At 37.9% G+C, this 26328-nt stretch overlaps 2 protein-coding genes and 1 pseudogene across 2 annotated transcripts; 2 read left to right on the forward strand and 1 right to left on the reverse strand.

The window, feature by feature from the left end:
• Window positions 1–1153: 1153 nt before the first annotated feature.
• Window positions 1154–3482, forward strand: LOC132560904 (uncharacterized). The gene is made up of 2 exons (XM_060225608.1): window positions 1154–1451; window positions 2450–3482. Exons 1-2 carry the CDS (start codon window positions 1226–1228, stop codon window positions 2959–2961), a joined length of 738 nt encoding a protein of 245 aa, XP_060081591.1. The 5' UTR covers window positions 1154–1225; the 3' UTR covers window positions 2962–3482.
• LOC132560929 (uncharacterized) lies at window positions 2984–5405 on the forward strand. The gene has a single exon (XM_060225633.1). The coding sequence runs from the start codon at window positions 2984–2986 to the stop codon at window positions 5123–5125; it is 2142 nt and encodes a 713-aa protein (XP_060081616.1). The 3' UTR covers window positions 5126–5405.
• A 2908-nt stretch (window positions 5406–8313) lies between these two features.
• Window positions 8314–12361, reverse strand: LOC132560930 (uncharacterized; annotated as a pseudogene).
• Between the last annotated feature and the right edge of the window lie 13967 nt (window positions 12362–26328).

The following is a 26328-nucleotide window of genomic DNA, read 5'->3' on the forward strand; positions in this document are numbered from 1 at the left end:
TAAATCTGTAATAATCTAGACAGCCATTTGTTGTAATTATATATACAGTTTACACACTACGGCTGATTGATTGATAAGTTGTGAGTCTCATATTTAAGGATTTGATTTTGGCTGACATATTGCATTATTATTCAACATAATCCCCTTCAGTATTTATACACTTTTGCCCGCGATGTATAAGGAAATCAATGCCATTTTTAAAGAACCCATTTTCTTGACCGCTCTGAAAATCCTCCACTGCATGTATGACGTCATCATCTGACCAAACGTTGGTACCGGAAATGGCCTTTTTCAATTTTGAAAATAGATGAAAGTCTGATTGTGCGAGATCAGGCGAAAAAGGCGGATGCTCAATCAATTTAAAGCACACTCATTAATGACATCAAATGCATTTGCCTCTAAAAGATTCAGATTAGCACGTGACAAAGTCCGACTTGTGTGCTTCTGATCAACTGTCAAAATTCTATGTACCTGACGGGCTGAGAGCTTACCCATTGCAAGGTCTTCCGTAAGAATGGAATGTACTATTTCCTGTACTGGATATATATATATTTCTACCATTCTACTTTAATTTATTCCACTCTCAGGCCATTGTGTAGATATGGCGATTATTTTGTAGTGACATACAGAGTTAACTCCCCTGAATTATTCAACTCGTAGAAAAGAAAAATGGCGTCGGTTTTGACTTGCTGTTCAAAAAGGAAGCCCGAAATCAAAGGTAAAGACGGGATCTCGGTGAGTTCTTACTCGTAAGTAGTCTAATAAGTGTAAAAACGAGTATTTAATAATGGTTGTGATTGAATGGAATGACATAATGTACCAATAGACAATCGAAAGGCAGACAGTGCTGCATTGCACCGGTGTTACCGGTAAAATATACCAACTATCTTAGTGCAAGTTGAGCCGCGGGAACTCCTTCGTTCGGGAAAAAATGTATTTGGGTTAAATCAAATTAAGTCCATTTCAATGCATGTGCTGTGATATAACATATGGGTTATTCAATAAGTATTGTGATTTAGGTGTTTATGTGCAAAATAGAAAGCATTTTGTGTGTGTGAAACTAATGGGAGGGGGGGGGGGGGGTTCTGAACTAGTACTGTACTGTACTAGTACTGTAGCATGAAATATAGGCCAAATGTACATGTAGATTGAAAATAGTAAGGTATTTACTGTATACTGTACATGTATATATGCTTATACATCTCAAGCTAAAAATAGTTTTCTAATGCATTCACACTCTTCCACCCACAGGTTCCAAGTACATCTAAAGCGTAAATGTAAAATTTCATTTGTATATTGTAAAATCAATATTTTTTGCAGAGATTTGAACTTTGTTGAATTGCCAAAGGCAAGAAAGAGCAGTTTGAAATCAAAAGAGTGGAAAGCAGGATTGTATCCGGTGGAAATCCTGTCCAGTCCAGAAGATGGTTATGTCAAAGTTCATTTTACAGGTATGTTGTATGTAGTAAATACTATTGATAATTATTGCTTTCAGCATTTTGTTGACTTTTTTATTATTTATTTTTAACTGTATACATATAATATATGCATGCATAAACTTTCATCATTAGGTGTGTAACATTTAACACAGGCTGTTGAACAGTAACAGTTATGTTCTATAACTTAAAAACAAATTACCAATGTTATACCATTAATTAAGAATCTTCAGGATTTTTTTAAACTCAAGTCTCCTTATATATATGCATAAATATGTGATCATTAACACTTTCGATACATGATTAATATTATATCATTGTATATAGAAAAATCTGTATAATCAAATGTAATCTTTCAATTCCTCTAAAGAAAATCTTATGTCAGCCTTGTAAATACTAGCTGTTTCCTACCAACTCAGCTAGGGAGATCTTGTTATCTCATTCGGTAAAGTGTAACACTAGTTAGCGAGAGCAGGGACATATAATACGTATACTCTGTTATATACGTCCCTGGTGAGAGGTCATGAGTTCGACTCCTAGTGACGCATTAAGAAAATTAATAATCTCTGTTACTCTTATGATAGTTTCGTCTGCTTTTTCTTCTTCTTCTTCATCTTAAAAAAATTATCAGGTATCAATGGTTCAATCATAGTAATACATTTTTGTTTGAAAACATTAATTTTAAAAACTACCTGGAGTAATACCTCCCTTGACAAAATAACACTATGGGATCATATTACATGTAATGAAATGAAATACAAAACATTTTTCGAACAAAATGTTACAAATGTACCTTCTCATTTAACTCCCTGCCAGAAATTGAACGGATATTGGGGAGAGGAAGGGGGGGGGGGGGGGGGGGTGGGGGAAAGAAATTGTTTGAAGTCACTTCAAGCTAATAATTCAATGTACCGGTAAATGGTTTTTGCACACTAGATCAACAGGTGTATTTGATAAAATGCATCATTGAAATTTGTCATAGTTTATTTATGATGTAAAATCTTTATTGATAGGATGGAGTGCAAAGTATGACACTATCATCAAAGAGGCAGAACTTGAGACTAATGAATGTGAGGGGACACAGTCAATTGTGAATGTGGGTTCAATGATCAAGGACAGTCTGACAACAGGTTCAAGACTGGACAGCATTGTAAGGCTAAAAACTCCTATGGATGAAAGGGATTTTTCTTGTCTTCAAGAAAAGCTACACATGTTTAAAAAAACAGAAACAAAAACTGTGTACAGCTTAAGGTCACGCTTCGACTTGAACTCTATTTTTGGGAAACATTGGGATTTTAGGATACTTAATAAGGAAGGAGATTGTGTTTATATTAAAACAGCAACAGTTAAGATTTATCATAAATCTCTAAGAGAATCCAAAGAATTTGTTGTCCGAAAGACTGGTGGTCAGCTCAGGATTGAAGAATCATTTCGGCCAAGGGGCAAACAAGTCATAGTCAGTTTTGTGAAGTGCACTGGCAACTACAGAATGTTACCAAATTTGATGGATGACCCTCTCTTGTAATGCCAAAGTTAACATTTAAAAAATGATCATCATTTCTAGAGAAGAACTTTTTAATATACTATTGAAAAACTATTGGAATAAACCATTAAATATACCAACTGTTAAAGAAATATCAACAGCTATTGAAAGCATCTGTACATTGAAATTTCTCCCAGATGAACATAGTTTGAAATGTTTACGTGCTGAACTTTTTAGGCTTAAACAAAATGGTTTACAAGCAAAAGTGAAGGGTGGGTCACAATTTAGAAAGTTTAAAGAACAATTAAAACATTCCAAATATAGTTGGGACGTCAAAGTTGATAGAGAAGAAACTCAGTTTTTAGTTGATAAAATAAAGGCTGATACTGAAAAAGATCTAAGGGATAAAGAAAAAGAAAACAAAGAGTTGAGGGAAAAGTTATGTAATTTAAGTGCAGTAATTGGTACTCCTGAAGTGAAACCTATAAAGCGGAAAGCATTTGCTGATTGCACACCTAGTTGGCAGTCCAAAATTAGGAAAAAAGATGAAGAACATTGTAAAAAAGCACTGTCATTTTTAAAAGATTCAGATGCTGTGCCTGTATCTGTCACAGTGGTCAGGAATGGAAAAGAGGAGGTGCTTAGATTGTATGAAACTGGTGAAAATAAGGAAAACCAGTCACTGGAGGCAAGTGAAACTTTAGATGATTTGAATGCTCTGATTTACATTTTAGATACATTTAACATCAGTAAAGATGCATATCATGAGTTGAGTATGGCATTTAAAACCCTCCCAAGAATTAACGCTGTTAATAAAGTTCTTTCAGATTTAAATTCAAAATTTGATATCATCCAAACTCCAGATGGACTTGGTGTTCAGCAGAGTTTGAAAAAACATTTACATGACGTACTTTCACATAAGATTAAAACTGACAAGAACTTTGCCCCTGCAGGTAAGGTAAAAATTAAAATATCAGGGGATGGTACAAATATAGGGAAAAGGATTCATGTTGTTAATGTTACTTTTACTATTGTAAATGAAGAAAGGAGTGCATCAGTCCGGGGAAACTACCCTTTGGCTGTCATACGAACTGCAGAAAAATATAGTGATCTAGTATTGGGTTTATCAGATTTGGTTAAGGAAGTTGAGGAACTAGATGGCAATAGTCTAAAAGTACAACATAGAAGTTTTGATATTGAAATAGTTTTAGGCGGGGATTATAAATTTCTTCTGCTTGCTACTGGAATATCTTCAGTAGCTTGTCAGCATTTTTGCATTTACTGCACATGTAACAAGGCTGAAAAACTAGACCTCAGTAGAAATTGGTCTATGGTTGATCCATCCAAAGGAGCTAGACTTGAGTATAAGTGTGAGGAATTGGTACAATCTTCATCACTAAAGAGAAAGAAGGTCAACAAGGGTTTTTTTTCTGTGAAGAATAAGCCACTTTTTCCAAGCATTACTCCAAATCGTGTTGTTATAGACCATTTGCATATGTATTTGAGAATATCTGACAAATTGTTCAATCTTCTCCTTTCTGACTTAAGATGCTTAGATAACATAAATGAGAACTCCACATTTACAAGTGTGTACGAGAAGAAAGACAAACTGAAGCATGTTTTGAAATTAGAAAATGTGCTACAGCAACTTGGAATACATTTTGAGATAGGTGTAAATCAAGAAACAAAGAAATTGGACTACAGAGACCTTACAGGTCCAGAGAAGCGTGTTTTGTTTGACCATTTTCATGCATCAGATTTGTTTGAGGATAAGGACAGAGCAGCAGAGATTCAGGAATTATGGGATGGCTTTAAAGACATAAATGAGTTAATAAAATCTGAAAATCCAGACCCTGATGAGATTGAAGCGAAGGCAAAAAGCTGGTGTGCTCTTTATATACAGGTGTATCAAACAAGAGATATTACCCCATACATACACTTGTTGAGATATCATGTGGGAGAGATCATTAGAACTCATGGAACCATGGTAAGATTTAGCCAACAAGGACTAGAAAAACTCAATGATAATATAACAAAGCAGTTTTTTAGGGGATCATGTCATAGAGGATTACCTGCATTGAAGCAAGTATTAGAGAAACAAAATCGGCTCTTATTTCTCGAGGGAAAAGGGAAAAGAACAAAAGAAAGTAGGAAATGTTCAAACTGTCATGGTGCAGACCATAACTCAAAGTCATGTGCCAAGTAGTTTTCTGTGTGTATCTATTAAAAATGCAGCATGCTTTCTTAAGTAAAATCCAATCTATATTGTATTGAGGTTGTGTAACTGCCAGTTATTTGTTGATGTAAAAATGATATACCTGCAGATATAAAAAAAAGGCATTCAATTAATATGAAAGTGAAATATATGACTGCATTAAATACATGTACTGAAATGAAGTTTTTGTTGAAGTTTAACATGCAAATGCATGCATAGATTTGTTTATCTCACTTGGATCTTGGTTTATACATGTATGTAATTTTATAATTGCTTTAAACATGTAATCACCTTTTTCTGTTATATTTTATTCCTATTTTTCATTTATTATTATTATTGTTTTTGTTATCAGTGCAAAGCAGCACGTTATTTTTTCAAATAAATTTTGATTGCAAAAATTAATGGTTTAATGGTCTTTTATCACGTCTTTGTACTTAAGCTGAGAAGTATAAATTTCAGGCGCAGTGCAGAATACTCAGGTAGAAAATTGCGTCAACACCGTTTCGAAAAATAGCCGGGAAATCCTTTAAAAACGGCGGAAATCCTGTCTTTTTATATCCGATTTTTCATTGGTCAAGGGCGTCAAGGTCTCAATGACGTTATCCTATTTGTAATAGACGATTGGTTCCGAAGATCAACATGTTTTTTATAGAATAAGCAGGACGGTGTGGTATTTCCTATTGATAAGTTGGGTACCCTAGTACCTTACATTGCTGTCAGTACGGACGATTTTCGTTATATTGCAAGAAGATTACGTAATTAAACAATGACCAAATATTCAAAGAAAAACATCCAGTTTGTAATAGAGATTCTGAGAAGTGGCCTTGAAAATAAAAACAATTTCTCCGAAAAATCGAGGTCGATAACTTGCAATATCGACAGGAAGAGCTCCAATTTCAAGGGAGATAATTTCCGACTACAACTATATATTGATATGTGAATATATTTCTGCAATGTAACATCTATAACGACTACTGGAGAAGGGTATATCAAATGTTACTGTAAGTATGATACAACTGAATCCCATTATAATATTTCCATGGTATCTTCATATTGATGTCATTTCAAATATAAATGTGTATCAAAGTCATGTCGCTGGGTAACAGGTCCCTATAGCCGGTCCCTGTAATGAAGAGACATGTTGCTATAGGTAAACCGGATCCTGTAATGAAGAGAGATGTTGCTATAAGTAACCAGTCCCTGTAATAAAGTGACATGTCGCTGTAGGTAAACCAGTCCCTATAATGAAGGGACATGTTGCTATAAGTAGCCGGTCCCTGTAATGAAGTGACATGTCGCTATAGGTAAACTGGTCCCTGTTATGAAGGGACATGTTGCTATAAGTAGCCGGTCCCTGTAATGAAGGGACATGTTGCTGTAGGTAAACCGGTCCCTGTAATGAAGGGACATGTTGCTATAAGTAGCCAGTCCCTGTAATGAAGAGACATGTCGCTATAGGTAAACCGTTGTATTTATATCCCCGTCTGCATTTTTTACAATATGCAACGTCCATTAAGATGTTATCCTTGCTTGGGGGCAGTTTCTGATTTATTTTTGGAAACCCAAAGCATTTCCAAACATACGATCTGCCATTTTTGGGAGGATATAATTCCTGAGCAGAGGACATCGTTTCCATGATTCTCTTATCCATAAGCTTATGTCATTGAAAAAATAAACAGGTGGAGTTACGTCCCTTCCCACAGGTGGCAATTTTTAATTACATAAGTGGCAGTAAGCAGTAGCAATACTAAGTAGGCGACTTGTAAAGGGCCCTTTGTAATGCCGTTTAACGTAACAAATTTACGTTTGGTAACAAGATTAAAACAAGGTAATTGTTGTTTTGTTGTGTAATATCATGCTATTCATTTTATCAAAAACTTCTGTTTTTGGAGTGAAAATCGATCATTCATGTTTGTGATCGATCAGTTTATTGAAACCAAAAAACGATCAATCGTCGACGAAATCGATTAATCGGCACCCCACTAGTAAACATGTTATAAATATGTTATCCAAAATTGACTCAACTTTTGCTGGAATGCATTTTTATATTTCAACTTCGAAAATTACAGTACCACTTGTGGAGTATATTATTTTTTGCTGAGTGATAGACTCAGGGTGGATTTTAAATCTTTTCTATTTCTCTTCATGTAATGGAAAAGTAAACAAAATCATATAAATCTGAATTTTTAATCACAATATGTTTTAATATTTTGAATGTATGAACCATTTCTAACAAGAGGCCCAGGGGCCTTAACAGTCATCTTAATAAAAAGTACTATCAAAGATATAATAGCAGCAGCAGCTCAAGGGGAACAGCAATATTTCATATAATTTCTTTCTTTAATGTTCTCCCCAATTCATTGATGGATAAGGAATAAAATATTTCAATCTTTCTTCCTCTCTACTTAATTTCAACTACATTGCACCACTGAAACACAGAGGAAGTTTAAAAAGGGTTTTTCAAGATGGCCACAATGACAGCCATCTTGAATTTCGAATCAACCTGAAAAATAATAGCACTTGGTTAGGAGCCTCTCAGGATCATTTCAGCCCTATTACATCGGTGGAACTTGAGAATAAGTTTAAAATGTGAAAAATTTATGAATAGCAGACAGTGCATGATGACGATAGGTCATCCTGATCCTTTGGGTCAGATGACCTAAAAATCACTCGATGACAAGTATGGCCTTTATTTTATATGTACAGGTTTATTAAGTCATTGTCCACTAAAACATTCATTTTTTCCGTAATTACTCCATTTCATAGATAATATATTCAAGTTAATTTCCCACAATGATGCACATCCTCATTTTTTTCTGATGAAACAGAACCAAAATATAAATTGCTTTTGGTTTAATGAAAATACAATCTGATTTGGTAACAATCTTTTCGTTAAATTATTTTTGATCAACCTTACCATCAAACTGAATATCTGACAATTTTTTGTTGTTGAATCTTCCCACCAAGTTCTGCTCTTGTATTATCATTAACTTTGCAATGTCTATCCGTTCTATTAAGCCAGATGTCTGTCTGTAGTACTGATCATGGATACGTTGGGTGTGACCAAAGTGGTTACATACCCACTTCACTTCATTATCATCATGAATACCAAATACACTTTTGACTGACCAAGGCCCTGATGTTAACTAAGAGTAAGTCCAGCAATAGAGTAACTGGGATTACTTGGTGAACAGACATTCCTGGGCACTCTTAGAAGTCTGTAGATCTATGGATAGGTCAGGAAATATGTAGAACATGTAGTACTTAGGAAGAGCCTAATGTGTGCAAACCAAAAGTGAAGGTTAAAAAACTCCAAAAAGTAGACCATGAGATAGCTTAGATGAACACAATTCAAGAAGGCCAAAAAAAAACAAAAAAAAAAAAAATTCCCTTGATCATATAATATATTTTTATACACATTATATTCATGGACCAGGTACAAAAGAGAAAAGTTACATCTAAAAAAACTTTACAAGCTAAATTTACTATTCCAAAGACTGTTGTTTATCAATTAAATGAAAAATAAAGTCACCTGACTGCAAATAAAATATATTTTTATACACATATAATAAAGAGAAAAGCAAGTGGCTCAGGGAGGTCAGAAACAATTCATATAATTGTTATTAAAAAAAAAATCTTCCAAAATTCATTGGCGATGGATGAATAAAGATGACTATAAGTCATCATGACCTTTGGGTCAGATGACCTAGAAATGGTAATTCGTCACCACAAACATGTGTATTTTACCTATAAAACTCAAGAAATAATCCCCAACATATACATTGTCAACTTTGTTGACTGTAAATTCAACAGGTATTGACTACATACAGGTCAATACAAAAGTAATATTTATTGATATCGTGGTAAGAAAATTATACCTGTGTTTGCAAACAAGAAATTGTTCTTCCTTATCCCAGCCATTTTCCCGTTTTCCTTGTCAGCCAAGACCTTTAGCACCCTTCTTACTTCTGCTGGTATGATGACAGGAACTCCTCTCCATGTCTAGTCAAAAAACAAATTTTTTAAGCATGCTACCAGTTGTACATTAAAGTACTGTATAGGGTTTTCTTACTGTAATACAAGTATCTATTCTATATGCTATATTTCTTATATGTCTCCCAAACAGGGTGGCATTGGTTACATATACGGTTGTCACATGGTGCAGTGATAACTCACTTGCCGTTCACCTAAGTGGGCCAGGTTTGATTCCCAGAAAGAATGTGAAAAGGTTTGGGGTCACCTACCCAAGCACGTGTGTCTTCCCCAGGTACTCCAGGTTTCTCCCAAATCAAGACACCTTGTGCTCTTCCAAAAAGAGTGATTAATAAAAGCTGGAATAACTTGTTTTAAACCGATAAATTCGTACTGAGTTTGGTTCCGAGTATTTCCACATACCACCAATTATGAAAATACATTTTGAAAATATAAACATTCATTATTATTTGAAACAAGATAACTGTACAGAGATAGAAACATAACACACTCAAGGCCCATGGGCATTTACTGTCACATACCTAAATACATACTTCTATTCCTGAAATACATATTTTTAGTATATATTTTCACTTTAAATTAAAAATCTTTAACAAGTATTATCCATGTGACCTTGAAAATAGGTCAAGGGCATTCATTTGAACAGATCAGACAGCTCTTTATCCCAGCATAATACTGGTCTGATTTCTTGACCTTTCTGGTTATTAAGAAATTGAAAATGCCATTTGTTATAACACACATCTGAACTGAGCTTTATCTTATTTAACATCAAAATGGGATAGAAAAAAATTACCTTCCCCCTTATTTCAACCAGATCCTGTGACTTCAACAGTACTTTCTCGAGCTCAGTCAAGGACTGCCGCATTGACACATCTGTGTACAGAAAGTTATCAAATTCATTGGGGAAAATACCAATTGGAAGTAACATTTTGTTGTTTGCACACCCCCCACCCCTCCAAATCCATGATAATTCTGATAGGACATTGCCAATCACAATGACTTAATTAAGGTATTATACCAGAATATTTTTTTGAGTTATCAAAACAAGCTAGAAACTTTGAAAAAAGAAAACTACAAGGCACAGAAGCTTGCAAGACATGTCCACTTGAATATTTACCCAATACTTTCAAGTTCCCCTGGTCTACGCCTATTGTACAATAGCAGTCTGCATTGTGCCAAAACAATGGCTTCCCTGAAGGTGGTCTCAGTGACGTTTTGCAGTTACAGATTTTTCCATTTATCCACAAGGTATGTTGCTAACTTTTTTATATCCTCCGGATCTGGTAATTCTGTCCGTTTGTTGAAATGTCTGTCTTTTAATGTAACCCTCGCCAATTTGGACACCTTAACACCCAATTCCATTTGTAGCAACTTCTGAAAATCTCTTGCTTCCTCTTTGGCTTTCTCATCATTTTCTTTAATGGCATAACCTAGTTTCGCTGACGTCAGTCTATTCAAATCGTATCCCAATTTCTCCGCTTAATAAGATCAAACAGACTACAGTAGGTTCTAGTTATATATGATTAGTGATACACGGCATGTTTACTTACCTTTAAAACATGTAGTGGTGCTGCGTGCGGGTACACACGATACTGGATCTGCGCGCTATGATTTTCCCGCCAAATATAATATCACGTGCGCACAAGATAATTTCACGTGCTCACAAGAAAATTAATATGTGCGCACAAGAAAATTATGTGCGCAAAAGATTGCATCACGTACGCACAAGATAATTAACACGTGCACACAAGATATTATCATGTGCGCACAAGAAAAATAACAAGTGCGCACCAGATAAAAAAAGTTTTGTGTGTCCCCAAAGGGGCTCCGTAATCACTAACTCCCGAATGCACGTGTGTTACCTGTATTATGTGGTCACGGTACCCAATGAGAATAAGGGTTACAATATGCACACATGCCGTCAGCCTATCGGCGTCTAGCTTAAACAAACTACAACCCTCCCCGGAATTTAACACGGAAGTTTACAACATGGAAGACACAGTGACAACAGACCCAGTCCCAACGACAGCAATCCATAGTACAGATATATAAAACAGGTAGTATCCTAACAGTACCCAATCATCCACACCATAAACACATACCCACAACGGTGAACCCATTCACACGACTGGCCGGTATTACTATACACATAACACACTGCCAGACACAACTTTTACACAAATATACCGATGTATGAGGTTAAAAACTGAAACATACCATTTGGTTATCACTTGCTCGTGTAACATTGTAATCAAGCAACAAATATCAAACTGACTGGGCCGATACATGTATTAAGATGCCTTCCTTTACTAAAGGAAAATCGCAACTTTCAGCAATGGACATTGAAAGTACAAGGAGGGCGGCAAATGTTATGCTTCATGTGGAGCGTGTCATAGGACTTCTTACGAACAAGTTTGAAATTCTTCATAAGACTATACCTATATCCTGTCATCATCAGACAAGACATTGCATACACGGGATAAAATCGACCCTGTTGTTATTATTTAGATGCCTTCTGATTAGTATTTTGAGATACATTTTGTATTGTACGTGAAAAATATGAAAACCAATATTTGACTGTAACTAAGTGTTACGGCGGGATATTTTGACAAGATGTACGCGTGGGCTAACAGTAGGGACTCCAAACATAATTTAGAAATAGTTAGAGAGAAGATATATCACTTAATTCTTATTGGCCTTGCTAAAAGAAGGAAAACATTTTTAAAAAATGTCAAAATCGGTTGATAAACAAAAAGGATATATCGAGTTAAATACCGAAAATAACGCGCTCTCCTTGGGAAATTGTGGATTCTTGAATAAACAAAATAAAATACTGTAATAAGAAATCCATGAGCATTATTTCTGAAATAGCACTTTTCAGTATTTTCACATTAATGTATGTAGAATGTTGAATCAATTATTGTTCATCACACATCAATGTCACTCACTACTGGCATCTCATCCTTTTTCTTTTCTGGAACTGAGGTAATTTAGCAGTCATGGTAGGACCACTATCCTTCAGGTACAGACTTTGCACTTATTAAGACATTCAAAATGAAACCATTGCAGTTTACAATTTTCATTGTCACATGTGATCATGTTCGGAGTCTCTGGTTTCTGACAAATGCATAAGAGTTCTGTGGTTGCTGATGTAGCACTGGAGACAAGCTCTGTAAGGGTCTCCTGGTGGACTCTTGAGAAGAATCTACCGACAAGCTCTGGCATCACTGCCATCTTTTAAAAATTTCCTGCCCTTTCACAGATGTTTTCCCACATAGCCTTGTCTGGTTCAATACGCTGAACATGAACCTCCTTCTCTGTCCATACAACAGTCACAGAATTTTTTTCTTGTAACATGAATCTGTGTCTGGACCTGGTAAAAATACTGATGGGAGGGTTTTAATCTAAGTCCACCATCACCAATTTCCAAACATTATTCCCGAGCATTGTCAGTTAACCCACCTTTTCTTGCACAATAGGGACACTTAACTTCGACGAGTCCTTCACCACAACAGTCACATGAACACAGTCCATCTGGGGAGGCTCCGAATATGGGGAAATCAGGATTTATCCAGAAGCCAGCCTCTGATTCTTAAGTTCTCGTGCACTAAGCACATAGCCTGTGTGTAAATTTCCTTGGCTTCCTTTTCATGTGAACATCCCCATTCAGTAGCAGCTGTCTTGAATTTAACACCAGAAGGATGACAAATAGCATTAATCAGGCTTTGAGATGGCTTGGATCATTGACTGTGACATGCTGATTACATGTGCGAGGCAGTAATGCGTCCACTTCGGAATTTATTCCACAACTTGCAGTTGGACTGGTCACGTGTTGCCTCCTCGACAGCAATAGCCTCTCTGCCTGACACTTCCACTTTGATGGCTGCACAATGCTGTTGCAGTTCAGCATAATTCATAGGAAATATTTCCTCATTAATTAGTTCTGTCAACACCAAGGGAAATTTACCGTCAAGGCCCTTTGGAACAAGTTGTTCTTTGAATGGTGACACAAGCATTGTGAATCGCTTGATTAAAATTCATCTTCTCCAGTGTAGTTGGCTTGGGAAGGGGTCTGTCATAGTGATTTCTTTGTGGGACAGGTGTACCACTTAAGTTACAGTCTAGGTTCCGCTTAGATGTCTTGGCAGAAGTAAATCCAATGCTGCTTATGTCGCTTTAAGATACACTTCTGACTGATGCTGGTAACCAATATGATTTATCCTGTGTTACTGTCCTTGAACTACACAACTTCACAGATGCCTCTATGGCAAACAGAGTCGCAGCAACATGGGAACATGTCTCCCCTATGCCAGCCATACACGTACAATGGGCGGAGAGAACTCTGCCATCTGTCTGGATGATGATCCATGGTGAAAGTGATGTCTGACTGGGACGCTGTGAATGGAGTACCTGTGAAAACAAAAACATCAGTTTTGAAAATCAAATGCTTATCATTGATTTGCTACCACAATTAATGATATCATTTTAATTTACCAGTTTGGACTTTATTGATGCTGACAATTTATGAAACATGTGTCTATGTACAGGCTGAATACGCAAACTAAAATTGTTGAAATAATTATTTACGAGTTATATGCCACCATATTAGACTTTTCAACCTTTCAGCGGATGACCCTTATAATTATATCATATTGATTATTATTAAGATTATATCATTAATGACGCCCCTCATTTTTCCCCCAATATTTTATAAGTCATTTCGCTTTGATATTTTAATTTGTATTGTTCATTAGGAAAACTGAACAATATAACATGCATTAGCACTGCATCAGTATATTATCCATGACATATAGCTCATAATACCTAAGATAAAACAAAAATCGTGATTGCAGTAACTCTTCCTACATGTAAATTTTGTGTGTCATCCGATTTTTTTTAAGCCAATAATTTCTAAGAAGCACTGCTAAAGTCCAGATTCTCTTAAACACAAACACCCCCTTCTATCTACCTAGCTGCACCTACCCATACTCTTTCGCATGTTTTCCCACTTACATTATTTTGTCTGGCCTAATAGCATTAGCCAACCTCACTGCATTTTCTTTAAGTTTTACATGTAAACAACATGCGCGAGGTAAACAAACCCTTCCGGTTTTCATCTTAATTATTTTTTTCTCCTCATACTTGAAATAAATATACTACACATATATATATTGCTTTACTGGTGACTAGGAAGGAGCATGTACCCATCCACACACGAATTGATTATATGCATCGGATCCTTTATAAGCCTTCAATTCATCTAAGGTGTAAGAACTTGTTGAGTAAAGCAGATAGTTTACAATGTTCGGGTAGGTCACGTTCGATATTTTCTCGAAGTACGCAGGTGTCTTTTGGAAGCAATGTGTAAGCGTTTTAGAAAGAAAACGTATAGCTCTGTACATGTGTGCAAGTGTAAAGGGTGTCATCCAATATGGCGGCCAATGTGTATTGTGTCACCGGAAGTACTAATGTGTGAAATGGGTCTAATAAAGCGAGAGTTCGGTATCCAGCAACAAAAAGCGTGTACGGTCAACGTCAACAGCTAAAGCAGTCGCCTCAAGATCGTAATGAACAACCATGTCCCCTTTTCTAGCAGGTTCATGACGCTTCATCTCCCCCATCGGTGACGGTATATTGTGAACTTCATACAGGTTGAAATAGCTATCGGATTCAAGTAGAGGAACACTAGTTATTATAACGATCTTGTTTTCATCGAGTACGGTTTTACACGTCAGCGAATTAAAGAAATTCCATAATTCTCGCCTAGGGTCATAATGTAATTTGAAGTGTGAAGGCAATTAGGTGTCAATTTGGAGCAACAACGAACTTTAGTTTCGTTGGAGAGATGACACTCGGCGATAAATGACCTAGTGATTGCATATTCAGCTGTAGCTTTAAATTTTCAAGATAAAACATTTCGGCATCACACAAATATTTGAGCTCAGCAAGGATCGATTTAAGTTGGGCGTGTATTTGTACAAAGTGTTCAAATTCCAAAAACTGCCGTTCCAACACCTTTGTGGCATTAGCTATTTTAAAGTCTGGTTCAAGGACATTTAGGATCAGTGCATTGATTGCTTGTCTATTTTCAGATACATGGACTCTCGTAATGTTTATTATCGACATGCTGTGTTGGACCACATGCGCGATGTGTTCTTGGTTCTCCACCAATGTGTTAATACCCTGATGAATAGAATCTAGGTGATCCGAATATGAAGCTCAATGCCTTTGCTACTGTTGGTAGTAAACTACGTTTATACTGATTGTTCATGGGCTTTTACTCCAGAAATCCATCTTTAACGGAAAAATAACTTGCATTTAAATATTCTCTCTTTTGACTGCGGTTATGGTATCCCGATACTCGTCCTTTGCGTGTAATGCAAATTGTTGCTGAACGCGCGCATTTATGAACGACGCTTGTGCTAGATAAAATTTTACCTTTAATTGAAAGTTTTCGAAAGTTCGGAAGTTAATCACGGCCGTTAGGGGCAATCCGTACAATCTCGGACAGGCACTCAAAGTCGGAGGTTTTTTCAATAAACAATGTTTTTTCTGTCGCTGTTCTTTTTGCTTGTTCATTCTCTATTATATACAAACGTTTCTGTGATTCAGAATCAATGGAAACAACCGTATTGCTAAAAATATCAATAGGGAGATTCTAAAAGTCGGGTAAAATTACGGTGAAATTCGGATATTTCGAAAGTCACGTGATTGAAGTTGTCGACCGACAAAATTCAAGGTTGTTGTGCACGTTTGTGGGCCAACTTCAAGCTGCAATAGCTGTAAGTAGAAATAATGAATACAACGTCATACTGTTTTTATTGTTTTTAATAAGTTTAAAAATTCTACTAGCCACAAGAAAACAAAAAAAGATATGACCTTTTATATAATATTTGAAATAATTAACAATATTTTACAGAGAGCAATAAATGTCGGACACATCTAACAGAAAGGTTTGGGAAGGTTCAAAAATGTTTTTTATAAGGTCTTAGATGAATATTGAAAATTAAAATCGATATTATATATTTATTAATTTATTTATTATTTTATCAAAATATAAACAATATACCACATATGACATATTAATATTATGTGTATTTTCATCTGTGAAAATACTCTTTTTCAGATGCCGAAACGTAACAAGATATTGCAGTACGACCGATCAAACTTGGCCAAGGCTGTCCAAGCTGTACAATCAAAATCCATGTCGGTTCGGAAAGCTGGTGACTTAGTCGAATGTAACGGTCCTGGTTTGGCGTCGTCACTCTCTGTCGCCCCGGACGAGGTCGATCTCTCACGGATCCGGTTTGTCGCACTCGTTCTGCCAGTCGATTGATTGTGGAAGCAGAACAACCCATTCTCCTGGCAACTTCCCTCTGAGAAAGCCCTCCTGCCAGCATACCCCGAGCTTCGTGTCTTTCATTGTCTGTCAGTCGAGGCATTTGTATCAAATAATGATGACAATTTAAAAAATTGATGACGGAAAAATGTCTGCCTGTAACTACAGTGTTCACTAGTAGTGACTGAGCAAGGATATAACGCCCTTTAGAGCGCCGACGTGCAAACTCATGCTTTTACGACAATGCCCTGTGGTACGGCAAGGAGTTGATATTACTCGATCATTATTTCGTTAGTTTTGTAGTGCATTGTGTTGTGGCTAAATACAGCAGAATAAGAATCTAATCCTTGTTGTGAAGAATATATTATGTCCAAAATTTTAGTGTTGCGTTTTCATTGGCGCCGAGTATATTATCATAAAAATTGGCTTGTTGACAGCTGATGTTATAAAGGTCAAGAATTTATCATTAATAACGGCAGCTACAGCTTAAAAAATATTTTTGCTGACTCTGGAATTTATATTGGCCGAGCGACAGGCAATTTTCGCCATCATTGCTTCATTTCCATCATGCTGAGGATAGCATTTCGCCTTTCAAACATCATTTATGTAGCTAATTGTTAGACACTGGTGTATATAAAATTAAGAAAAATGTGTATGTTTGAAATTTTACCGAAATATTTTATTTGTATCAAGAAGACTTGATAATTGTCCTTTGTACGTTTTATCTGAGAATAGGTGAGGAATAGAGTTGTTTGTACAGATTTGGCCAGAAATATTTTGTTTAATTGCCTCAAAAGTTTTATCTATGCCCATGCGCCCGTTTTCATCATGGTACTGCGTAGCTACCTCCCCATGCAAGTGCTCCGGAACGTATAACCTTAGTTTTGCCTCAGTATCTGGGTCTGTTATGTAAAACAGGACCTCCTCTACTAACATGTATTTTCTATATATCGCCTTACTGTCCTCGGCTTCGGTCATTTTTTTTATTAAATCAACAATTGTCTTGTCCTTTGACTGTTCCTGTTTCATATCGAGATCCAGCAATGTTAGTCTTTATTTGTCAATGTCGGCGTCGCCAGCTATCTGACAACTAGCAAAATATTTTGGGATTGAATTAATTGGAATTAAAGACCGCTATTTCGAAAGTTTTATCTGTAATGTTAGGACAATCGCCATTGGTAATTGTATGGTCAGCTGCGGTGGGCTGTCCTGGGGATCATGATAAGAGACCAGCACAAATATTTTCCGTCCCGGGAATATACTCTACCTTGCAGTTATAGCCAGATATGCCTAAAGCCCAAAACTGGATATTTCTGTTTTGCATCGGTGAGTCTAATATATACTTAAGTGGTTTATGGTCAGTACGATTAACAAACTCGGCCTGGTGTAGATAATGATCTAACTCTTGTAATGCATAGTGGATAGCAAATGCCTCCTTTTCTATAGTAGACCAACGAGTAAAAGGGTTTTTCGTTTTTAACGTTTGGTAAAAATGGGTCCCCGTCAGTTGTTGGTTGCGAAAGACATGCACCAATGCATTTGTCACTAGCATCAGTATACAAAATGTATGGCTGATTGATATCTGGGTAGGCCAGATAACGTATAGCAGTAAGACTGTCTTTCAAGTATTCGAATGCTTTCTGGCATTCCTGAGTCCATTTAAACTTAGCATATTTCCTTGTCAATGCTAGAAGTGGCTCCACAATATGGGAAAAGTTGGGGATAAACATGCGATTATAGCTGATACAACCTATGAACCCACGCACTTCCCTACATCTGTTGGTGCGGCCATGTTTCTGATTGCTTCAACCTTCTGCATGTCCGGCATGACGCCGTCTTTGTAGATTGTAAACCCTCGGTATTTTGTTTCTGTTTGGGCGAAAAACATTTTATTAACTTAAAACGCAAGTTGTGCTGCCTCAACCGATTGAAAACGATCTCGATATGGTGCAGGTGTTCTTCTATAGTGGGAGAAAATATTGAGATGTCGTCCAGATAAGCGATAGCTATTATGTCTAGCCCCTGAAGGACTATAGACATAAGTTCCGAGAAAACTGCGGGGACATTACTTTGACCGAAAGGCATTACATTAAATTTAAAATGACAAATAAATGCGGTTTTTTCCTTGTCCTTTCCTTCCATTAGTACCTGCCAGTAGCCTGATTTATGATCCAAAGTTGTGAAATATTGCGCCCGGTCTAGCAGGGCCAAAATATCATCTATGAGCGGCAATGCATAGGAAAATGGTTTAGTGATTTTATTCAACTGCCGAAAATCGACACAAAACCTCTTTGTACCGTCTTTCTTGTCCACTATTACTATCGGAAATGACCACGGGGATTTTGGTCGCTCAATTATGTTTGCCTGCAACATATATCGCCTTATCAACTATATCTCGTTTGTGTAGTGGGGTCCGATATGGCTTAAGCTTTATGGGCTCATTATTCCCTGTATCTATTTGCATTGTGACTGTGTCTGTATGGCTTAGATCTTTGTCGTTGTCTACAAAAAGGTCCCTATTTGTGTAAATCAACTCGGTGACTACACCCCTTTGCTCTGGTGTTACTTTAATTTCCCTCAAGTTGTCCTTAGTTACCGGAGTCGTCTCCGATTTTGTCGACCGTTGATGAGTCTTTATGAGATAAGCTTCACCTAGGGACTCAGTCCTGCCAATTACACAACCGCGATTTAGTTTGTAATATTTATAGGTATTATTCACAATCATAATGGGCAAGTGTCCACGATTCGACACCTTTGTTACGGCGTTGCTGACCATAGGACCGGGTTCAGTGCTGATGTAACCTGAATCCACAGGTTTTACCTGCAGTAGCTCTGCAGTTCTACGGTTTGCTGGCCCTACCCTACCGAAACATAAGGTAGCTGTTTGTGGTTTAATACTAACATTTTGCCTTAGGCGCACTAGTGATACAATATGAATATCTTCCTATAATTGGATGTATTGATTCCGAAATCTTAAGGAACCTAGATCAAAATACAACCTCACTCAATTGTCTGTCAACCAGTCCAGGCCCAAGATAAAATTTCGATTCATGTCTCTGACCACATGAAACAGTTGGGTTACTTTATTATCTCCTAATTTAAATTTTATATCAACACAACCCTCTACCGGCAATGTATCTCCATTTACCGATTGTAAATTTCCCAGAGCGCGTTTATGTGCTAGCGAGACCTCTGCCCCAGAGTCAACTTAAGACCTATATCGTTGTTTCTCATTTTTTATTATACATGAGCTTGGACTCCCTGCCAAATGTATATTGCAAACATTTCTCTCCCAGCGGTTTCGCTCAAGGGAGAGTAACCTAGTTTTTTCTTTGTCTATATTGCTGGCAATCCCGTTGAAAATGGCCTGGATTCCCACAAGCCCAACAGACCTCTTGATATTGTCCCACACCAGTCCTAGCTCGACGGTTTTTTTCTACATTATTTAGGAATGTGCCCCACCTTGCCGCAATTGTAGCACTTACGGGCAGCTCGGCTGTGCCCCACATCCATTGGACTGCCGCAGGGCTAGTGTCCATGGGTTCCACATGCCTACTTTTGGTTACTGTATTGGTACGGAGTATCACAAAATATCCCACCGGGCCCTTACTAGACTGGCATGCTACCAATTTTATTCTATCGGGAGCTATTCCCGTTAATGTTGCATACTTTTCTATTGATGCTACCCATTCCTTAAATTTTTGCGGGTCCCCCTCGTAACTAATAACTGCGCTGGATACCCCTTGTGTGTTAATGGCCGACATGAGTCCCGTTAACTGGGCTGTTACATTTTCGATTAAGAGACCAACATTTTATTCTGTCATCCTTGAATCATCAATTGCAAACATATAATAACTCGCTCACTTTTAGAGAATCTCCGCCGGGTTGAATTTCCCTTTTCCCGTTGTTAAATAGTTCATGGCCACGCATTACTTCGGTTTCCAATTATGAGCACTTTTTTTAGAGTTCCATGTTTGAATCCTGCTGAATGGCACCAAAAATATCACGTGTGTTGCACAATAATTAATCCGACACGTGGTATTTGAGTTCAGTTTTATTTGGCACTGTGGTTACAAAAGTTCCTGGTTAAATCCTCCCCCCATCTCCCGCTTTAAGTCCCTAGGCTCCAACTTCTCTCTCCAGCTACTACCTGAAATGGTAGCACCTTATAATAAAGGGCTGCCAGACCCTCGGAAGGAACGACGAGAGACAGCGTGCTCCAACTTCAGCCATTTATTTTATTTCTTTTTTTTTTACCTCCGGGCACACATAATCAGGGATTACATAATGATATACAGGGAGTTCTTATAAGGGCGATAGCTCTGATCGTCTATACTAATACTGTTACATCTCCCTTCTTTGAGATTAATTTTAACTAATCAAATATTTCAAAATGACAATCAATTCAAGTAGATCTAATTACAATCTGTGATTCCATGAAAATTATGCAATAGAAAGTTCATCCACATTTAGCACTGTCCATCACATGTGGAATATCAATTCCATTCATCAATTGTCCGTTTCATGTAGAAGATTGTCACTTTATATTGAATTATGAAAAATTATAAATTTGATTCAGCGATACTGAAATTATTAACTATCAACTTAATTATTCAAGAAAAACTCATTCAGTTGGAACATTGTAATAATGAACGCAAGTTAATTCATCCTGAATTAATCAACTAAACACTTATCACGAAATATTCATGAAAAGCAATGTTCATGACCCACATATAATCTCACATTGATGGCTTTACGTTTGCCTTTACCTGTCGACCTGATCGAGTGATATAAACAGGTTCATGCAACACTGACTGGGGAGACTTTGGGGTAGATTCAACACTGGGTATTGGATTGGGAAATTCCACCTTGCAAGGGCTTAGTAGTTTGAGGGTTGTCACTTTACATGTTACCACAGGTTTCTGGGGAGTTGCTAGTGGTTTTTGGGTGGTTGTTATTTTCCTGGAGTCTTCAGACTTTGGTGAAATGAAACTTTGTGCCAGATCAGTAAGATCATCTGGGGATAGACTATTTGTTATGTGAGGTGTGTAATCTATTGGTGTTTCATTTGTTTTCAATATTTGGTGTCTGTTTCTCCTGTAAAAACCTCCGTCTGGGGTGCTTATTGTGTATGACCTGGAGTTGTTCTGTTTGGTGACAACTGCTGGTATCCACTTACTGTCTCGTTTTACTCGTGTGGCAGGATCTATAATTTTAATATTTGTATTGAATTGTCTCAGTATTGTATTAGTCTTATTTATTAGTTTCGTTTATACTGTATGCGTCTAAGTGTTTAGTCTAGTTTTCGTCTGTTTATATCGTATCGTTTGGTCATTGGTCAGTTTTGTCTTTGTCTTACGTCACAATCTTGTGTCTTATTTTATTGGCTCTTGTCCATTTCACACTTTTTGTTTGTTCCGGTCATTGTCTGACTGGACAGTGAGGTGACCAGAGAAATTGTAAAGTCGTGCGAGTGAATATCTGCAAACCTCATGTATAACTACCCGCTCAAATGTACGATGCCGGTCATATTTACAAGACAAGATTTCCCCTATAACTCTGTGCCATACACAGAGTTAATCTCTTGTCGCCTGCAATGAAAAAACCAGGTTAATGGTTGAGAACTTACGAAGGTGTTGTTGTGGTATTTTGCCCATAACCGACCCTGTAACATTGGAGCCCCCAGTGAGGAACCATTTCTGGTTTACATCGTGGACCGTACGAGTGCAGTGTGAAGCCGTATTATGAATGATTCCACCACCTGTATTTCGCGTGCATGAGGATTTGTGACTTTCCAGTGACGATAGGTCGATGCGCTCAGTGATTACTTAGTACTACGATACGGACACAGGTAAACGGACAGGCGCTTTCAAGCGTTCGGGTGATACCGAATCCAGGAACTGTTCCTTACAAACGCAACAGTGATCCAGATGTATTCCCCAAGATGGCGGCGCCCATGATGAACTTAAAATTCAGATGGACAATTTATTTGGAATAAATTTCTGATTCTGATCATTGATATTTTCGTAATACTACTGTAAAACGTGTACTTAGATTTTTTACACAAATTTTGATCATATTTTTGACGGTGATCAGTTGTGATTGTAGTTGTGTCACACATCATTTATCCTTATATATTCAGTACTCTGTGATCAGTGTTCTATGGGGTTTTTTTTTCGTTTATTTTTTGTCTTACCTCTACTTGTGTACTACCTTTGATGTATATCCCTATACCATTTTATATCATTGATATTTTGATTATTTTGAGGGATTTATTTACATATTGAATAGTACCATAGTACACGTATTGTCACTCTGTCCTATATGATACTCAGTAGTAACTATTTTGCACTCGCATTTTATAGTGCTGCCCACAATTTCTTGTGATATTGAGTTATTATTTTCTTGAGACAAACACCTAACTATATTAACTGGTATTTGGATGCTGTTGAGAGTTACTTGTGTAGTATTTCTGTTGCTGGCCCTCCCATCTCTAATCATGTCTGACATGACAGAGGATGAAGTGCAGAAGCTCCTGGAGCACATGAAGACTCTGAAGCTCAAGCCCAAAGTAGATACTTTGAAGGATTTCCAAGTATGGATACAGGGTACTACAGCAGCATTAGCTGAAGCTGAAGAGTCTAAGCCTACCATGATGCACATGATGCCACCATACTCTACAGGGACGATGCAACACTTTCCCAAGATATCACCATTCTCTGGGGACAGCAAGAAGGAAAAAGACGTTGCTTATGATGTGTGGCGGAGCGAGGTCCAATGTATCATCAAGGAAGGACATCCACCTGCAACTATACAGCAAGCCATCAGAAGTTCCCTGAGAGGAAATGCCTTACGAGTTCGCTCTCACCTTGACCCATCAGCTTCTGTCCAGGAAATACTTGACAAGATGGACAGCGTGTTTGGTAATGTTCAGCAAGCTGAGATGTTGTTAGCGCAGTTTTATAGTGCGAGAAAACACAGTGATGAGGATGTTGCTTCATGGAGTTGCCGCCTTGAGGACCTGTCTAATGCCATCGAGAGTGGACAAGTGGAGAAGTCCCATGCCAATTCCATGCTCTGTACCATGTTTTGGTGTGGAATGAAGCCTGCCCTTAAGGATGCCTCCGGTTATCTTCATGAGAGTCTCCATGATTTTGATGCCCTGAGGATAGCCATGAGACGCATAGAAGAAGACTGGAATAGCCGGAAGTCTGATAAGGGAGGAAAGAAGGAGGCGGCAATAGCGAAGGCAGCGACCGCAGCACCAGATCCTGATCATTCTGAGATGATAAAGCTAAAGGGAATGATCCAGCAGCTGGCAACAGAGGTAAAAGAGCTAAAAACAGATCGCGGTGGAAACCAGGGGCAACATAGAGAGAGGAGAGGTGGACAGCAACGGAACAGAGGAAACAGAGAGCAGAGCCGCCAACAGTCCCAACAGTACTCTGTCAATGGGAGAGAGCAGCAAGGAACTGGATAATATGAGGAGCCAACCTGCTACAGATGCGGCCAGAAGGGACACATCAAGCTTGGATGTCGAGCGAAGCTACCATCCGATTTAAACCCCAACAGGCTAGCTTCAGAGGGCGGACACTAGCCTGCAGTCAGACGACCAGCCCCAAGACAGAGTTGGTAGGAACAGCCAACGAGGCCAGCGTGAAGGTGAATGGAATCATCACCAAGGCACTGTTGGATATTGGATCAACTATATCGACTATTTCTCAGGAATTCTATGAGAGACACCTTCATAGCATACCCGTACAGAAGTTAAAGGAGGTATTGCACATTGAGTTTGCCGACGGTCAGCTTCTTCCTTACTCCGGACTAGTAGAAGTACCCATTGAGTTCTCTGGAATGGGAATGAAGCAAGATGATAGTACCATCCAGAAGGGTTTGTTTCTGATAGTCCCTCCAAGTCCCTACAACGCCAAGGTACCAGTCCTGATAGGAACCAACCTACTTGGGATCTTGTTGGAGAGAACAGAACACTGGTATGGGAAGAAATTTCTGCAAGAGGGAAAGCTTACCACTCCTATGTACCTGTCGTTTCGTTCTATGTTACTTTTCGAGAGATCTTGCGCGGAACCATCACCGATTGGCCCTTGTACGGTCAGCAGAGGCTGGACCCATCACCATCCGTCCCAACTCCGAGGTAACCATCACAGGACATCTGGAGAAGAAACATAGTTTCCCAAAGGTGTGCGCCCTTATACATGCTACACCTGGATCGTCTATCCCAGAAGATATGGACATCACCCCGGCGATTACTTCCTACAGCCACCAGGATAGAAGTAACATTAAGGTCCATGTTACCAACATATCGACTCGTACAGCGACGATACAGCCGAGGGCTTTGCTGTGTGAGCTGCAGCTTGTTACGATAGAAGACAGTTCTGAGATGGACGACAAAGAAAATTCTGAGGATGCCCTCGACAAGATTGAGGTCAACACAGACAGACTGTCTGATGAGGAAGAAGCCCGAGGGAGAGCACTTCTAGAGCGGTATCGTTCGATCTTTGCCACAAGCGACGTTGACTTAGGTCATACTGATGTTATTAGACACCGAATAGACCTCCATGATGTCACGCCATTTAGACAGAGACACCGCCGTATTCCGCCATCGATGTTGGAAGAAGTCAGGAGTCACCTTCATCAGCTTCTGGCAGCGGGTGTCATCCAGCGGTCACATTCACCATGGACACAGAATGTTGTGCTGGTTAGAAAGAAGAATAGTGCCCTTAGGCTATGCGTTGACTACAGACAGCTTAACCAGAGAACAGTCAAAGATACGCCCTGAGAATCGACAACTTTTAGCAGGAAATCCACTTTTTGTGTGTGTATCATCAGGTAGAAATCCATGAAGACCACAAGGAATGGACGGCCTTCACTGTCGGACCACTCGGTTTATATATATACGAACTTTTATCCAAACGTGTGTGTGATGGAGGAGTGCCTGCACGGTCTTCATACACAGATATGTTTTGTCTATATTGACGACATTATTGTCTTATATGACGAACATACAACTTTTCGAAAGATCAAGAGTCACTCAAGCTGTGTGTCTGTATATATGTACAACTTTTATCAACTTGTGTGTAATAAGATGTATAGGAAAATGGTCTGCCTTAGTGTACATGTACAACTTTTATCAACTTGTGTGTAATAAGATGTATAGGAAAATGGTCTGACTTAGTGTATATGTACAACTTTTATCCACTTGTGTGTGTAATTAGATGTACAGGGAATGGTCTGCCTCAGTATATATGTACAACTTTTATCCACGTGTGTGTAATAAGATGTACAGGAAAATGGTCTGCCTTAGTATATATGAACAACTTTTATCCACTTCTTTGTGTAATTAGATGTACAGGGAATGGTCTGCCTCAGTATATATGTACAACTTTTATCCACTTGTGTGTGTAATTAGATGTACAGGGAATGGTCTGCCTCAGTATATGTACAACTTTTATCAATTTGTGTGTGTAATTAGATGTACTGTGTAGTATATATGTACAACTTTTATCCAACTTGTGTGTAATAAGATGTACAGAAAAATGGTCTGACTATATATGTACAACTTTTATCCACTTGTTTGTGTAAGTAGATGTACAGGGAATGGTCTGCCTGGTATATATTCTGTGTGTAATTAGATGTACAGGAAAATGGTCTGCCTTAGTATATATGAACAACTTTTATCCACTTCTTTGTGTAATTAGATGTACAGGGAATGTGTGTATATATACAATAGATGTAGGGAATAGATGTATATATATATGTACAACTTTTATCCACTTGTGTGTATATATGTACAAGATGTTGTGTACAGGGAATGGTCTGCCTCAGTATATGTACAACTTTTATC

The sequence above is a fragment of the Ylistrum balloti genome, unplaced genomic scaffold (assembly GCF_031769215.1).
Source record: "Ylistrum balloti isolate Yb309-2 unplaced genomic scaffold, AGI_CSIRO_Ybal_v1 Utg371130, whole genome shotgun sequence".
Taxonomy (NCBI): domain Eukaryota; kingdom Metazoa; phylum Mollusca; class Bivalvia; order Pectinida; family Pectinidae; genus Ylistrum; species Ylistrum balloti.

Coding starts and splice junctions, on each gene's coding strand:
- LOC132560904 (XM_060225608.1), top strand. CDS start 1,226: ATGCATTCACACTCTTCCACCCACAGGTTCCAAGTACATCTAAAGCGT. Junction 1,452..2,449: donor TGTCAAAGTTCATTTTACAG/GTATGTTGTATG, acceptor CTTTATTGATAG/GATGGAGTGCAAAGTATGAC.
- LOC132560929 (XM_060225633.1), top strand. CDS start 2,984: ATGATCATCATTTCTAGAGAAGAACTTTTTAATATACTATTGAAAAAC.